Below are 18419 nucleotides of genomic sequence, written 5' to 3' on the forward strand. Positions count from 1 at the left end.
CTTTCGTACAGTAACGTTACCGCAACACGTGAGAGGGATCCAAGGATCGACGATACACCAGAGACTGGAAACGTTATAAGGGCGCGCTGTCTGCATCGAGAACGTGAAAAAAGCGACTAGGAGAAAAAGCTTACATTGAAGAAACTAAGCAGAATTCAATAACAACTTACCTTCCAGCCAGCGGCGACCGCGATGTTCCTTTCGAGCGATTCTTCCGAGAAACTTTGGTCGCTGCGAGGGAATTCCTGTTACGTAACCTGGCGAAGAGTTGCACCGTACTTTCGAATAGGGAAAGGTGAACCGGAATTAATCGCGAAAAACGATGTTCATTGCCGTTCCTTGAAATTTTCCGTCGATAAAACGCGGAAAAACGTTTATTTGAAAAGATTAGCATTCGGTTTGAGGAGCAAAAGCAAAAACCAGGGAAAGGATAAAAGTCAAAGCGCTGAGTATTTATTGAAAACGAATCGCTATGTACAAACGTATTAAATACACGTGTGTGACATTTATACAGGGAAAAGTGGAAGGGATTTCGAGTGTTAAACCACGCACAATAGTCAATACGCCCACTGATAAACGATAGATAACTGGCCCTACAACGTACGGCCGTGAGCAGCCAACGCTTATTTGCAACCCATTCACCCGTTTATATTTGCACGTGGAGATTGGTAGACGTGCTCGTGTTCCGCGAATCCACGAATTTCGCGACGTTTATTTGTCTAAACGAGACGCGCTACCATTTCTCCGCCTTCATCGCTGAATTTCGATCGATAGCGATAAACCAGAGAAGTTGCACCGTTTTTTCCTGAAATTTTTAACCAGCATTTCCAAATGGAGAAGTTTACGATTAACTACATTGCCATACAGACATTTTATTACGTGCCATTTTGTTTGTCTGATAGCTAACTATTCTGTTGCGGTAAATATTTTTCAATTAGTTCCAATTGTTGCTATTTGTCAGTCAGTTATAATTGCTTTCGATTTGTATATATTAAGTTGGTCGGAAAGTTCTACTATGTTTAATTATTATCATTATTATTATTTTGATAGAATAGAAGTCGATTGTTCTAATTAAAATTTCTATTAATTATTCTTGGATATTAATAATATTCATTATTATTTACGATAGTCATCTAAATGTTTGGCAATTTATTCCGTCGCTGTTGAATATTTCATTGTCATTATTAAAATAATCTTTCAGTGTTTCTATAGACTGATTCTGAATATTCGACACCTTTCCATCACAAAGTTTCACGAAGATCGATCAATCGATCCAAAAAGCTTGTGAAATCTCCACTACGAAATTTCGTATCTGATACTAATACGAAACATATCGACTAAGATACACTTTGTTATAAAATAACTTATACATCAAATTTCCAATTGCAACTAATTTCTCCAGTAATATTTAATACGTATTTTGAAAAATAAATAAATATATTATTTTCCCGCATTGAGCGTTTTTTAATCAGGTTTTACGTTTCATTTTCATTGTACCAAATTATTGTAACCATATAAAGGTACTACTATACGACGATATGATTTGACATACTTAGATCTAATTAATCACTAGGTAAATGATTCAATAAATATAATGGCGCAAATACTTTTTGTAGCCACGATACATTCGTGAAAAGCCACAAACAAGGTCTTGAATGCAGTAGTAAAATCTGGCTGCAGAACTTTCCAAACAACCTAATACATAAAACAAAATATATGTATTTCGTCAGTACGCATATCGTGTTAAGAAGATGAAACTCACCAAACTGTTTCACAAATAAAGTCCACCTCTTTGAATCTTGAAGGAACAGAGAAGGAAAAGAGAAAAAATATTTTTATATAATGTTTCTCGCTATTTATCAAAACTCGCAATTTATGAGACACGTTGAGGAGATATTGATTCGATGTTGCGTCTCTATCAGAATTGGAAAAACGAAAATTCACGCGCGGCCGATAGAAAGGGAGAAAAAGCGCGATCGTGTTTCATAACGAAGGTAGCGGATATTAAATTCTATCGGCAAACGTGGAATTCCCGTGTACGCGGCACTTCCGTGTTCCGACTTTTGTTTGCGACTCGCGGACCAACAACGAAAACCGAGCGCTTCTATTGCGTAAATACGCGCGAAAAACAAAGCTCGTTTGCAAAGGAGAGACGGGGCCTGATTTCGAACAGCGAGAGTAACCATTTCTATTGGGAAACGTATGAGGATCTTCCACGAAAAATAAAAATTTTCCATTTGTTTTTCATCATAAAATTGGACTCTACTTGTGTAAATTCCATTCCTCGGGAATTTCAGGTAACGTCTAATTAATTGAACTCCTGCTCAGCAAACTTTATTATCTAAACGAGACATCGTAGGTAGTGAGGAATATCATTGAATTTTCATTATACGAACCGTTCAGACAAATGGACTTTCATCGTAAAACAAAAAGCTAGATGAAAATTCATTTCCCATTTTTTCAACTATATTCAACACGGAATATTTTGCTGAATTTATAATGTAAATTTTTAATCCAAATGATTATTTTCTTTATCTCCATAGATTTCGTGAGGACAAGGCTGTCTAAAGTATAAATATAATTATGAGCTTATTAATATAACTTATATTAAATTGTATGTATATTTTTAATTTTTTGGATTTTTTGGAACAGACATTAATTTCGAGTTCTTGGCCCATGGTTTATTTCTTTCAGTGCCTATGAAAAATCCAAATTTTTTGCGATATTGTTACGGGTGTTCGAATGAATCCTGGATCTTCCATGATGCAGCAACAAACGGAATGAACTTCATAATAAAATAGTACAGCAAAATAGTACACATCCAGAGTGCACTAATAATTTTTACCGCGCGCCGCGTTATGTCTCGGTTGAAATAAAAACGGAGGCGATAAACTATATGGCCGAGGCTGGCACGCGAATGGTCGAGTCCCACTTTTTATGCTCGAAGGAGTCGAACATAGCGACGATGAAACGTTAAAACCGGCCTGTGGTCCCGGCCCCGTCGCTTTTGAAATATAAGAACGCACCGCGAGAACAATTAATGGAACGATTTCGGTGTCTCCTTTTCTTCTATTTTTTTTTCTTTTTATCAATGGAATACTGGTCGTGCCATATTTGCGTATCCGAGATTTTGTTATTACAAACTGTACAAAGTATCTCCTTCCTATGTCGTACGATATCATATCGCTACAATGGAAACGATTAATTCAATGAATTCTCTTCGTCGCTTAATCTTCAACGATTTTTTCGATATATATATATATATATATATTTATATTTATATTTATTTATAGGTGTATCTCTCTCTGTGTAATACTCTCGACCATTCTCTCACACTTTCGCTCTTTCAGCCTTTTTTTTTCATACGACAGAAATTCTTCCTACAAACAGAAACGATTAAACTAATAGTATCACAAAGAGATATGTAGGATTTCGAAATATTAATAAAGTAATGAAAATTCTTCTCGTTACCGTGTCACGTTACTTCCGTTCGATTCAGAATTCGAACATTTTCAAGCTGATATGCATTTCTTCCTGTTCCCCGGACAGAATAAACGTTATCTCGTCGAAACGGACGATATGTCAATGATACGTGATATTCAATCCTTAATTAATAATATTCACTCTATCGGATAATCGATAATTTCAATTTTGATAATTAATCGCGCGAAAGGAGTCCGGTTTTTCTCTGCTCTATTGATTGAACGCAAATCGAATAGGAAGCGTCATAAATTCAAATAAATTCGAATAAACGAGGAATTAACGATGAAAGAAGATCGGGCTGAAATGAAGAAGATAATGGCCGCGTTGGTAATTGAAGAAAAAAGAGAAGAAACTGCTGAAATTCACTCGATCTCTAATTCTATCCTTTTTTTTCTTCGTTCTATTTTTTCCAAACATACGTGCGACCGGGCGAAAAATTCTTATAATCTTTGTTCTTTCAATTTGTAGGAAGTTTTCACTGTGCGCACGTGTCGCCTATATCGTTCGTTCGATCGCACAGAAGACGATTCACAAAGTCGAATTAAAATTTCCCACTGATAATAATTCGTTAAGCTCATCAAAGTGGATATGTACATCGATTCCTTTTAGCCACGCGACTCTCTCGTGTTCTGTACGATCGATCGCGATTTCCTTCTCCTTTTCATTTCTTCACGCTTTTTCGTCCCTTTATTGTTACTCAATTATTTTTTCCTTCAGATCGTAACGCTATTCTCGATCAGACGTTTCAACGAATTGAACGCAAATTTCGATCGTTTCTCGTCGTGTCGAAGGGAAAGGATTCGTACGAGATTTCGCATACAGGTTCCCCTAATACAATGGCAGTATTTACTTAGTGTCGTCGACCTTAATTTTAGATTATATTATAAAGTACCAACGTCGTGTCATAGACAATATCATAGACTTTTTCATATTCAAAATGAAACCACTCTCGCTTAATTTCAGGCAGCGACGGTCGTGTAGCTCTATAGAAAGACCATTTATCGATATTTGTCGTAACCTTTCTGTTTGAATAAACCTGCGCAGCGTAAAATATAACAATTATTGTGTATTATTCTTCGTATATATCGCGCTCCTTTTGCATATGGAAAGATAACAAATAATAGTGCTGGATCGACGGTCTCTTTATCGAACCACTTTCAGTCGCGTGCACATTTATCACTTACATTTCCTACGGCGATTTATATTTTACAGACCACCAGAGTGACTGTTTTTAGCTGAGTAACGTTATAAATTTTCAGAACAACGCGTCGATTTATCGTGCGATCTAGCGTCCCTTGTACGCCATCATTCTCCACCATTCATCCTCGTTTCTTTATTATTATCCTACTCTCTTTATTACCGTCTGCTATGTATTCTGTCCTACGAATTCGTTCTAACAATTATAAATTTCTCATTGTTCCGCATTGAACACGATTCATGTACCCGATAAACATTTACTCGTTGCAAATACCTATATTTTCATAATACGTTTTTCTTCGTAAAAATCTTTGCCTGTTAAAAAAAAGCAAAGCAAAGAAAAGTCATAACAACAATAATTTCCCTTCTTTATATCTTTTCACGAGTCGTTCCATTTCTATTAAAGATAAATTAAGCATCTACATCTGCAACAACAATAGTCGATCTAACACACTACAAGGATCTTCGCAAATTAATTTTCTTAAGCGTGACACAGAATATGCCGTGTATTCAACACGTGATAGACAATGGAAGAAAAAAAAAGCGAGAAGTCACGTGATTGGCAACAAAACGCAAAATCGATGGACGATTATTCGTGCGAACTATTCTGTACCCTCGATCACGGGGCAAAAATTCGCTGTAAAAGACGAGCAAAAGTATATCCACCGGGTAAATGGACCGTGTCTATTCCTTCCTATAAACGTAACTTCAGGTCACGCGAGCTTCTCTCTCTCTCTCTCTCTCTCACTCTCTCTCATACACACCCTTATTCACCCCATATACGTCCCCTGGTCTGTAGAACGACGACACATTCGACTCGTGGTATCGCTAGTTTCGGTCCTCGGGACATCGAGCAAGCGTCGCGAATCGATAGGTCGAACGATGGCGGGAAACGACGCCGCGCGACCGCCGAGGGGAATGCAAGCTGCTTGAAAACGACGCTCACTAATAAATTTTACGCTATCGATTAAACCCTTTAACATCTCTTTACACGCTATATTTATTTTCATTTATATATTATATATATATATGAACTTTTTTTTTGTTTCTTTATACTTGCAACCTCTAGTGGTATTGTCAAACATTTATGCACTTCGGCTAAGCGCATCTTAAGCTTATTAGTAGTTTCAGGGAACTTAAACGTAAGCCAGCGGCTCAAGGAATTCCTTTTACCCCGTTCTTTACATCGTTCAGCCTCTCTCCTCTTAGACGAATCCAACCAGGGACTAATATATGTACTTAGATTATCTCTGCGTGTATTTAGTATCGTCTGCCATCGAACACGATCGATAATTTTATGGCCTGGAGCTGCCCACAAAAATTCTCTAGAAAAATTCACGCGTAATCCCCGGCTCCTCTTTCGTCGGTGACGTTAAATGAAATCTTATGAAAGAAGGATCGCGTGTACATTCAACCGTGTTTTCTCTTCTGTCGATTTTTATCCTGGCTTCCACCAGGTTCATGTTTAAATACGGTTAACGAACTAGGAACAGGTTTTCTAGTGTCGTCTATAGTGTTGGGATTCGTCTTCGATTTATGTTATACGATACACGATATGGTAGAATATCGTTCAATTATTGTATCCTCGGTTATTTAATACGATAAGAATTGTTACGGCGAAGACAGTAAGAAGCTATTGCTGATTTATCAAAATCGACGACCCGCTGTTCAACGTTTCGGAGTTTGAGCGACCCTTTTATTCCTTTTTGTAACTTCTAGACACGAAATGGTTACGGGGAGCGTTCGAGAGGGTAGAAATCGTGTTTCTCGGCCAGATAGAAACACATACGGGCGAGAGGCACGTGGAAGAGTTTCCGGAAATGATTCGCCACGGTGGAAACGTTTGTTGTATCTTCGCGATTTTCCAAAGTCCGAGCCACGTGTATTCTGAACGTGACATGAGTGCCGTTGCGGCGGGTGTCATAAGCTTGTTTGCTGACAGTATCAATTTCAGAACGGCGTGTGTGCGATTTATTGAACGTGCTTTCCGCCCACTGGCCCGCGCTAGAAACGTTCCATTTCGTATCGGATGTCGCGGCTGGAGATCCATCCTCCAGATGATTTCACGCAGGTGAGTATATTCGTTTATTGTGCTTTACGTAGTTATATGCATAATTATAGTCTCATATTCCTTCACCAAATAAAATTGACAAAAATATAGAAATATTTTTTCTTAAATTATAACGATTTTCTTATAATAAAAGTTAGACCATTCCGTAAATATTAATGACAGAACATGTTGATAACGAATCGATATTTTAAAGGTGATCAAGTAGTATGAATCAAGCTTTCACTATGTGTAATCGTACAGTCTTTAAATTCGTTTGAATAATTAGTAAAAAAAAAAAAAAAAAAAAAAAATGAAGAATTGATCACGAATCACATGATCACCATCAGACATTTACCTTTGTTCCTGACAATTCGCCGTTTCGAACTAGATGGATTTTGACCTTGGTGTACTAACTTGGTCTGACTTGGTGTATCTTGGTCGTCGAAGGACAGTTCCACCAGTTTCCGTTCAGCTCGCCGATCATAGAAAGCCGGATAAGATTCCAGCCTTCTAGTTCTCTGTATCAGGTGTCGTTCGAGTCGACGTGCTTGTAACCGAGATTTTTCCGCTGGAGGAACATGTGGATTTCCCGGAAGTTCGGTCTGTCCACGTCGTTCCTATGCCAGCACTCGCGCATCAGCTCGTAGATGTCCTTGGGACAATTCTTTGGTAATGGTAGAATAATCTGCGAAAAATATTGTTCGTCCAATCGAATCTATTGTCAAGCAAAAGAATATTTCGAGATCTAGATTAATCTCATTTCAAATTTACTTAGATTAGTAATTAAATAGTTAAAAATTAGTAATTGCAAGTTAAATAATTAAATTATTTACTTTGACTTAAGATTACTTTGATTACCTTTCATTACTTCTTTAATTACTTTAGTTTAATCTAGTTTAATTTTAAATATAAATTTCAATCTTCTGATCATCTAATTTGGAATTATTTTAGATTTATCTCTAGTATCGTAACGACATCATAGTTAAAATGTTATTGTTTGGAAATTGAGGTTTGTGGTACACCATACCCATAAATTTCAATTTTTTAAACAGAAATAATTGTTCAGAGGAGGAAAGTTAATCGAGAGGTTGAGAACAAATGACGATAAAAGATTTAGAGGGCATTTAGATCGAAGATACTCGCTAGATTCATTAGTTTGCGTATGTTAACATAACGCGAGGAAAACATCGAAAGGTACTTACCCTTCTATCGTCCTCTTGGTAAAAATAAGTCGCATTCTCGACGATGCGATGATCAGACAGCTCCTCGAACGGTTGTTCCCTCGCGAAGGTTAAGATTTCCCAAAGTGTCACTGCGAAAGACCAAACGTCGCTCTTCGACGTATGTCTTCCCTGAATTCATTCAAAATTACATAATCATAATCACATATAGGTAATCCAAAAAAATAGAATCAATCTCCATAGTGATTAAAATAGGGGATTATAAATTTTAAATCATTCTAAATTCGCTCAAAGGATTATCGTTTTTTTTTTACACGATAATCGAATGTGTTTCCAAACAATGTATCGAAAATTGGGATATATTTTATCCTATTACACGAACAGTTTCGCTCTAAACAATGACGTAACGATGGTGACCAAAAAAAGAGAAAAAAATGAAATCCGATTTTCGAAAAACAAAATTGAACAAAGATTGATTTCGTTTTTAACTGACTGTAATCCATTGAGGGAACTGAAAAAAATATATTGTAACGTAACATGGGAGATTTTCTCGACAGGCTTGTCCTGTAAATGCCATTCGAAGTAGAAATCTATTTACGGGGTGGTAAGCACGGCAGGTGGTATCGTTGCTTGACGAGAAATTACTCCAACTTGAGTGCTTTAGTTACGTAATTTCATGGTACTACTCTGTCTTAGCCCACGTTGTAGTGTGCCACGAACAAGTTTACGGAACACGCATGTACCAGAAACCTGTGACTCTTAAGCCGACGTGCGTGCACGTTGCAAGTTATGATAAATTCAACGTGATCGTTAAAGCAATCGTTACGCCAATTAATTCAACGCCGTAATTAGCCATTACGGCAAAGTAATTAAGAGTTTAAATGAAAATCGAATTGTCCGACAAATCAACAAGAGCTTAATTTTTCATCGAAGCTTCGTTATCTCGACGGCTTGCATACAATAAAATCTGTCGGCGAATATTTTTATCGGGATAATATTATTATCCCGATTTTATTATTATTAACCCGATTATATTTATCAATAAGTATACGACGAACAAGAGAGGAATACAGTACTAACATCTTTATACTTCAAGTTGCATAGGCGAAATATACTGTAATAATCTATTTACTGCAGAAACTGTAAACATATTTATTTTCAATGAAACTGACGTTAATTTTAAAACTTTCATATCATTATATCTTCCTTATGAAAGAATAATAGATAACCATATAATAAATTAAAGAATAACAAAGAATAATAAAATAACAATAATATATTAATAGACTGCACGTGTTTATGGAGATTTATATCTTTATGAACTCAAGAAATGGAACACACAGAAATAGTATCCGAATAAGGATACAAAATAACATTTTCTATAAACGTCGAAACATTCGTAGTCAAACCACTAATAATTGATAACAAAAGATATTTCCATACAATCCAAAAGAATATTCTTTTTACACTGAAAGGTTAAAGAGAGTCATTGTTTAACCGCGATAGTGTTTGCTCTAAAAGGTATTATCCTCTCTGGGTTAACCTATTCTTTTTACTCGAAACGCTAGACTCTTAGCGAATGGAGGAGCGTTTCCCCTGCACCGCCACGCATTAACTTTAATGTCGCCAGTTCGAGAGAGAGTCGAGGTTGAATGTCGTAAAGTTTACGGGAGCCAATCGCGGGACATTAGTTCGCGCTGGCGTTCAACTTAATAAAGTCGAACGTTAAATCATTAAATCGACGCTAATTCCGTATAATTCTTGGGGAGATATTTGGCACGCACGCGAGCGCGCATTGCCACGGAACCATGGCCATGGGCTCGTTTCATTAACACGGGTACAATGGCGCAGGATGGATAAACGATGGCAATAATGAAACATTAACGACGCAGTCAATTCGAAATGACTACGTGAACGAGCGGCAAAATACTATATCGCCCGCTCGTTTCCCATTTAGTCGAATTACCATTTAGCTATCAATTTGCTTCTGCACGGATTTCATTCATACGCGATTTCCGATGCTAATGGGTCCGCGATGATGGGTCGATCGAAGCTTCGATCTCAGCCACTTCCACGAATAGAATCTACAAGATGAATGTCCTTACTGTGAGAATTATTGGAATTTTGGCTTCCAGATAGGTTTTCGTCCGTAAATTACATTTACTAATATTAGATTGATAGTTCCGTCACCAGCATTGTTCGTGTATTTGGAATTTTAATTATTACAGGTTTTCAACTTATTGGAATATATTCCATAAATTACTGGTAGTTGAAATATACATTTTAGTCGTCAAGGTAACGGGAGGAACCAGGGAAAGTTCTATCAAAATTAACTTGTGATTTGTAATTATCGTTCGAAATAGAAATTTAAATACATCGTTTACAGTGCTTCAAAGTACAAGATATGCGAATTTATCCTTCATAAAATACAATTCGTTAGATTTGCAAGTAAACATTTATCTATTTATATCGTTGCCACTATATATTTAAATAGGATTGTTTAATTAACAATGAATAAATACTATTTCTCAAAAATTACGAAATTAAACCTTACAGTACTAATGAATAAATTCTTAAAATGGTTAAAATGATATCTCATCATGCAAAAATAACGTAACACGCTAAAAACAAGAAAAAGATCAAGGCATATTAAGTTTAACGTTACCCGCTATCATTTAATTAAAGCACGGAGGCTTGTCATTATAGAGAAACTAACATTAGCAGTTACAGCTGCGATGCATCCAATTAACACGAAACTCGCGTCTCCCCAAATATTCCTGATCCCAATTACCTCTGTAAGACAGAGAGCGAGCGGCTCATCGTGTGTCTGATCACGAACGTGCTTATTCCACTTGTCGCTCCAACACGAGTCTTTGCTTCTGCCTTTGCGAAACGCCCAAAAACTGCCACCAGAAGAATCACGCACCCCTAGTCACTTGAGAACGATACGAATTTTCAGAGATTCTCCAAGGGTAAACATCGACATCCTCCCCTTTTCGACCCCTCCATCAATCCAACAAACGATCACGAAATCGTTCAGAATTTTGACGGGGAACCGACGAATGAAACGAACGTGTTCCAATCGTTGGTTAAGCAGGAAATACATATTCGTTGGACATCGAAAACGAATTGGTGAAACGCGTTTTCTGGCCAGGACTTTTACGACGGTTTCACGATGACACGAGGCCCGGGAAAACAGCGAATAAGCCCGATTCGTTAATGCCACGCGACCGCAGACAGCTCTATCGGGCTGATGCTTCGCGGTTTCGCGGATCGACAGTTCGATATCGACGGCTACAAACGAGAAATTAAAAACAGGATACACGAGAATAAAATACGTCGGGCTTGGGCGAAAGCGCGAACGCTACCGTTCGTTACACTGATATACTGGCATACCGTTCGCTGCCAATAAATTCACCGTAACCGCGCGTCGCTACGCGGAATAACGTATTTTCGCGACTTCATTCCCAGCGTGCCTGTCCATGAATGCTAACCGGCTTGTATTACTTTTGAACAACGGTCGTTCGATAGTATGACGAATAAATTAAAAGAAAAACGTATACGGCCTCGCGTTCGAACGAAATTGTCACGTTTCTTTCATGAACTCAAATGTTTGGATATCAAACATTGACTTAATTTTACAAAATGTTCTCATTTATAAAACAGATAAAAGTCCTTGAGAAAAGCCTTTTATTGAAAGAAATCGAAAGACAAATTTCTTCGATTAGAATTGATGATGCATACGTATGGGACATTGGGTACATAGATATGAAATATCTGTGACGTACACGTTTGTAACATCTTAAAAGCATAAAACATTTAAAAATTATTTTCGTTTTTCTATTGTTTTGTTCAGAAAGCTGCAGTCTATTATATTTTATATCTATTACACTCTCAAGTAGATGATTGTATTATAATGCGCCAGTAAGTGGTAATTTTCTTTAAGCAGCAATACTTTATCTCTCGAAAATGTAACATACAAAAACGACTTTCGGATTATTTTTCTTTGTAAAGCTTATTCTCCGATTAAAGATTTCTTTTTCAATAGAACATTCTTATCACATCTTGAATGTGATATTTATCATGGACAGCTTAATAGTTGTTCATCCTCTGGTTAAAAACGTGGAGTAAAAAGAAACATCGGTATAGTAGTTGGAAAAAATGCGCAGGCCGTTATTACGCTGCGCATCAAAAATTAAATCAAAAAGCTCGACCACCGCAAACTAGACGTTGATGTTTACCCTGCTTCTTTTATCGAGCGTGCTAACCGCAAACTGTGCACCGCGGCGGTTTGGGTACGCTTCAAAAATATCACGCATACTTTCAACGTTAGGAAACTTTTCCCTTTATGTCAGGGTACAAATATTTGTTATTGCTTACAATATAAGCACAGAGGAAAAAATGGGAACCCAGACAAAAAGAGATATAGTAATAAATATAACAAAGATCTTCATTTTCGCGTATGATGATACATCGGTTTTTTAATTCTTTAATTTTTTAATTTCCCTAAATATTTCCTAGCCGATACTTCGAATTTCTCATACCAACGAATATTCGATGAAATTATACTGTTAAACAATAAAACTATCAAAGTACCATTAAAATGCGAACGTTCTAGGTTATTAGCTCCGTAATGTGACCTAATCTAGCAGCTCCCGAACCCGCTTCGACTGCTTGAATCCACTTCGAGTTCCTCCGATCCGCATGGATCAGGCTGGATAGGTTTCTGAACAAGAAGGAGGGTTAAAACAGATCCCGCTGGATCGAGGCAGATTCGAAGTCGAAATGGGTCGAAGCACGTATAGAAGCCGCCATTAAACGGTAATCACTGTTGTTTCAACACGCCGCAACGGGGATCGTACGAATCTTTAAGGCAAATATTAGCGCAACAAAAATAGCCACAAAAAAAAACAGAAAAAATAAAAGAATGGAGAAAAAAATTGGAACTTTCATCGGTCGAAGCATGGAACGTGCGAGGCTTTGATTTCAACGCAGGGAAGAGAGCGAAAACAACCGGGAGAGGGTATTCGCGAAAGCCAAACCGAGTTTCATCGCGCGGATGCGTAGCTATAGTCCATTTAAATATCACTGACCGAGGCGGCACGAAATAAAACCACTCGATCGCGTTCGCTTTATTTTTTCCTCCCATGCTTCGGCGACAAAAATCGTTTACAATTTGCTGTGTGGCGTCTGTCACGATCAAACTTGATTCGTTTTCCCTCTCGTAACCGTGAGCTATTGAAAGCATTTTCGGAATTACGGAATTATACAGAGAAGGATACATAGAGAACCCACGATTTATTGCGTCGATATTTGATTTAGGAAGCAACCGGAAAAAAGTAGCGAAGGATAAATCGACTTAATTAGAACGTACTGCAACTGTCCACCGTTGAGTCAATTGATCAAATACATTGACAAACATCGTATCAACTGTCTGTCACACGTAGTGCTGTCAGATAGACTAACACAATTATTCTCGAACATAAATAAATCTCTAACTTTGAAAATGAAACAGAAAAAACCTGATCCGTCAATCTGACCAATCAAAGTACAAAACTATGGGTGAGTACCTTTGCTACAAATCCAATACTCGGACCAACCATTTCCCTATGATGCGGATTAACTGGTAATTAACGACTTACCATTAGCATAGATTCCCAGGCCATCCATCGAATCGGTAGAAGTGGTCGCCCTTCGACCCGGAAGTAGTCGGCTGCGTAGGCGTTTCTTCCGGAACCTAGGTCAGATACTTTCACCGTGTAACCACGACTCACCAAACAATTTCTGTAACACACCAATAAACCGATCCATCGTATATTCCACTTTCTTTCCAGTTTCTAGTTCGCCATTTTTTTCTATTACAACAGCTGGCACGCTAGTGGCTACAGCCGCTGATGGTTTTCAGCTGACCCACATTAGTGGTGCTAACTTTTTCAATATTCAGGATTTTAAATATTCGCTGAGCGAAAAAGTGGCCCGTTTTATTTCCCAGCTATTCGTTCTTTTGCTTTCTCAATCGACCATAGCGTTCCTCTAGACTTCCTATTCGAGCCAACGCTCTTTATCTGCGACAAAACCACCCCGCTACGTGAAAATACAGTAGACTTCAAGAGATAATCCGTCTTCGAGGCCGAGTGGATTATTCCAGTCTCTCCTATCCCGATACTCGAACACGTACACGAATGTATTGCTGTGAATCGCGCTTCGAAGATTGTTTACGATCTCGGGGCTGGATCAACGCGATCCAAAAGAAGAATATGGTTTTCGCACGATCCATATGTGTTTGACCAGTGACTTGATCCATCTCGACAGAGAAAGTGGAAGTTTATATTTTGGGTGTAATTTTTCTCTTGTATGAGTTTACGTTTCGAGAACATATTTGAATAACAATTGTAGAACTTTTTGAAAAAAGAGTCTATAGATCCATAGTCAATATATCTACGTATAGATATCATGTGTACTTTTCTAGTCAAATATTCCGGTCTATTTTTGTAAGTATGAAAAAAACGAAGTTCTTTGGAAGCTATTATAATTATCAACTGAAACATAGCTAGTATTGGAACGCTAAAATTAAAGCTTCCAGTGAAATTTATATAATTCATCGTTTTGTCTCATGGAGGACCCTTTTTTAGGAAGCATTTGACGTTCGTTCAATTATTTAAACATTGCTACTTTCTTCTCCATATGTTGTGTCATTCCCGACAAAATAATTTATCCAAGTAAACTAGACATAAAATCACTAAATATTTCTGATACCAGCCAGGTACACGAAATACAAACCGCTATGTAAATAAACCAAAAGCACGGGTAGCTTCTGGCAACCATTAAATTTAACAAGAAACCACTAACGAGAATGTTTTCCCTTGTGACACGCACTGATTCAACGATGTGAACGGAACTTTGTACCATGTGTCATTATCCACTAATTACGGACCATAATTCATTGTTATCCGCTTAACAATTCCTTCCGATTCAACATACCTCCCTTCACCGATGACAGTCACTCATCGTTCTACTCTATTCGTTTCTTTCTTATATATCTTCCTTTTTTTATTTTACTAATTAATTAAGGGCTAATTAGCGTTTCCGATAACAGAAAAGGGAGAAAGGGGGGTTAAAGCGAGTGGAAAGCTGGAATGATAACTTGAGGCTCGAGGTAAAACCATTTTCATCGGAACGAAAATTCAAGGTAATCTTTCGAGTCGGTCTGTCGCGCGTTTTCGCGCGTTCTTAAGCCTCGGCTGAGCGACGATGCACTCTAGAGGATCGTTTTCAAGAGGGACGTCGCTTTTAAACAGCTCGCTTCTACCGGAAGCGTGATTCTGTCGAACGCGACGATCGTTCAAAGTTTCACGCCGATTTCTACACGGAACTGGCCGCTTACCGCGACGAATCGAGCACAGAAGAGGTTTAGTAGCAGCTACTGAGGCGGCATTCAGTTCGCTTGTAACACGGAATAGCCGCAATCCTCGAGCTTTCACCGCATTCCCAAGGATATCTTTTCACGCCATGGTTTAACACCGTAACGACCGTTTCAGCGTTTCGCTACAAGCTTTCTAATTAATCTTTTCATACTACAATGATTATTTGACGAAATATTCTTCATTTTTAATCGAGTCGCAACGTGGAGTCACATCAGGGAGGTTGATTTTCGATTAATCGCAAACGACCTGTGCTATCAATATTAATTTCTTCGCAAATGAATTTATTTGAGGTAATTAATTTTTGCTTTTATTGAGAAACATAATGAACGCATATGTTACTATCGAGCGTTAAGATTAATTATTGGTGAAAGGTTTTTGTACACCGTGAAATATTTATTTACGACTATTTTCTCTCTCGTATATCTTCTGGAATAATTGTTTAATTTGGAATCAAAGAGAAACTGAATGTACGTACACATATGGATATGCCACAGAAGAGTAATAAGCGTCATTTTGTAAACAGAATTAAAAGAAAATTTTAAACACGTTGCAGCGTATCGTTTATATCAAAGCAAACGTTGACCATTTAGTGAATCGTTTAGTGAACACGAGACTTTATTTTAGTAAAAAATTCTAATGAGAGCGCAAAGAATTAACAAAATACAGAAAAATATATTTTTTCTGTATATGATTTTTTTCATTAGTTAGTCGCTTACCCAGTGTGTTCTCGCCGCTCAGAACTCGTTTCTATAAATCAACTGGCAATTAATTTCATCCGCCACAGGCCGCGCGCGCGTTTCGCGTTTATGCGACGGCCGCGCCGCGGGCCATTGTAATTAAAGTTTATGATTAGAGTTAATAATTCGAACACGTGACCCAGCCATCCTCCGGTCCACTCGTTCCCTTTTAACGGTTCTGCCACGCAGAACGTCCCATAGATCTGCCAGCACAACTGGAACCAGGTAATTTCCACATCGACGAAGCTTGAGAACCTTGGTTAGGAATTGGCGACGTTGTAACCAGGGAATTTAGTCCTTATAATGCGACTCGGAAGTAGCGACGTAATGCTGCCAACGCTTCGGCAGCGTTGAAAGAAAATTGGATATGTTTATTAACGTTAATTAAAGTATATGGTAATTATCCAATTTGTTATAGTCTATAAGACTATTCGTTGTAACTTATACAATAAAGATTCTTCTTTTGGTAGAATACATGTTCATCTTGAATCTTCGTTCATGATAAAAATTGTTTTTTTTTTAAATAACGATGCAGTTGTTGCTTTATATTGGTTGTTGGAAGGCTATTTTTATTCGTGTAGAAGAGTTCTTTTATACTGCGGCAAAATTTCTAAGGAAATCATCGCTAATCACTGTATTTCGTAACATATCATCACAATATACGTTTCTATGATTTGGCCTCTTCTATAGTATTCTGGTATCTAATCGTAAGACACGCGACTCTTAGGTGAAGATCTCATTAACAAGTCCACACTTCAATTTTTGCCTGATCTTGCAAGAAAAACAGTTCAATGGAGTATACCGTAAAATAAGACGTTACTATTTCCGTTCTCGACGCTCTTATCCTAAGAACTTTATCATTTCTGGGTATTTAGCTTCATCGATGATTTTTCTAATAGATTCTTAGATAAAACGTTTCCTCCTCTGTTTCTTCCTCTCCCTATATTTTCCTAACGTTACATTACTATACAGATATTAATGGATTTAAAATTCATTTACTCGAAAATAATTAAAATAGAAACCTACAAAAGCAATTACACTTAGTGGAAGCTCATTAACCAGCACAACAATATAAGTGTCCCGAACGCCCAGTGCATTAACAGTTACACGCTACATTTCCCATCGATCGTTATACCATTCCCCGAAACATGTGACAAAACTGTAGCGACAATTTTGCTAGAAATACCAAAGCAGAGAAGTTACAGTTCGAACAGCATGCGCGATCGACCGGATGCCCAAACAAAAGTAGCGTTCCGTGGTCGAACGAACCGTCGACGGAGAAAACGCGTTTGCGTTCATGTGGCGAAACAGCAACGTGGCTGTACCATCGAACGTGGGAATGACTGATCGACAAAGTTCGGCTTAAAGTAATCTATGAGAAACTGTCTGTCGTTACCTTGTGGCGAGATCCCGATGCACGAAGTCCATTTCCTCGAGGTGTTTCATGCCGGATGCTATTTGCGTGGCCATGTAAACCAACGTGCCGAAACTGCAACACGAAGAACGAGACGGTTACGTTCAGAAGTTTCGCGGAGTGAAATTCTGCCTTCGTGTACGTGGTAGTCTACACGTTTAAACGTTCGTTCCGTACACAAAAGCGACTCGTTGGTATCGGCTCGCAATACCGCAAATGACGACGCTTTCGAAGCACAGACGAACGCGCGTCCACCATTTGCATTAACGACAAAAGCTGGCCAGATCGACCGCATTCCCTTCTGCATTCGTAGATATAAATTTGGTGCTCTTTTTGTTGGTCTTTCCCCTTTTTAGTGTTATTTCCTATTCAAGGCGAGTATTGTATACGAGTGGAACGTTCTTAACGTTTGCCCCTTTTCTATCCTTCTTTCTTTCTTTCCTATTTTTTTTCTTTTTTCTCCCCTTTTTAGTTAAAATGTTCTTCTGTCCCATTTTGAAGCTGACAAAACCGAAGTTCTATCATTTTCTCTGTATCGACCTTGTCCTTTTTCATCCAAATTACAATACATACTTGTCATTATTTTGAAACAGCATGTATAATATAACTTTTCCTAAAAGGCGAAAATGGAAAAATACTGAAGAGGACGCTTTAATTACAAGAATAGTAATATAGGAAGAGGATGAAATTAGGATTTATACGAAAGAATGTAAGCACACCCAAGAGTTTGGTGGAAGAAGTAAAAGAAATAGAAAAATAGAAGAGTAAAAGATGTGTATCTGAGTTAGTTGTTAAATGATACTTGTTCTTTAGTTTCAGTTGTCTTACATTCTACTTTATACCTACCATTTCAACCAAAGATAGTCGAATAAAAATTCTCACAAAACTATCGATCCTTAGTAGCGTCATTATTCTCGGTTATCATAGCGACGA

At 37.8% G+C, this 18419-nt stretch overlaps 1 protein-coding gene across 9 annotated transcripts in view; it reads right to left on the reverse strand.

The window, feature by feature from the left end:
• Positions 1-429: 429 nt before the first annotated feature.
• Positions 430-18419, reverse strand: part of LOC117233208 (discoidin domain-containing receptor 2-like) — a 221480-nt gene continuing 203490 nt past the window's right edge. For 6 of the 9 annotated variants that reach the window (XM_033493292.1, XM_033493291.1, XM_033493287.1 and 3 more), the window contains 4 exons: positions 17469-17561; positions 13554-13695; positions 7933-8082; positions 7254-7415 (listed from right to left, as the gene is read on the reverse strand). In XM_033493292.1, coding sequence (XP_033349183.1) covers positions 7254-7415; positions 7933-8082; positions 13554-13695; positions 17469-17561 — 547 coding nt within the window. Of the gene's footprint in view, positions 7416-7932; positions 8083-13553; positions 13696-17468; positions 17562-18419 lie in introns of all 9 variants that reach the window. The other 3 variants (XM_033493294.1, XM_033493295.1, XM_033493296.1) reach the window with 1 other exon arrangement.

This window comes from Bombus vosnesenskii, unplaced genomic scaffold (assembly GCF_011952255.1).
Source record: "Bombus vosnesenskii isolate JDL3184/JDL3185 unplaced genomic scaffold, Bvos_JDL3184-5_v1.1 scf7180000013295, whole genome shotgun sequence".
NCBI classification, from domain to species: Eukaryota; Metazoa; Arthropoda; class Insecta; order Hymenoptera; family Apidae; genus Bombus; species Bombus vosnesenskii.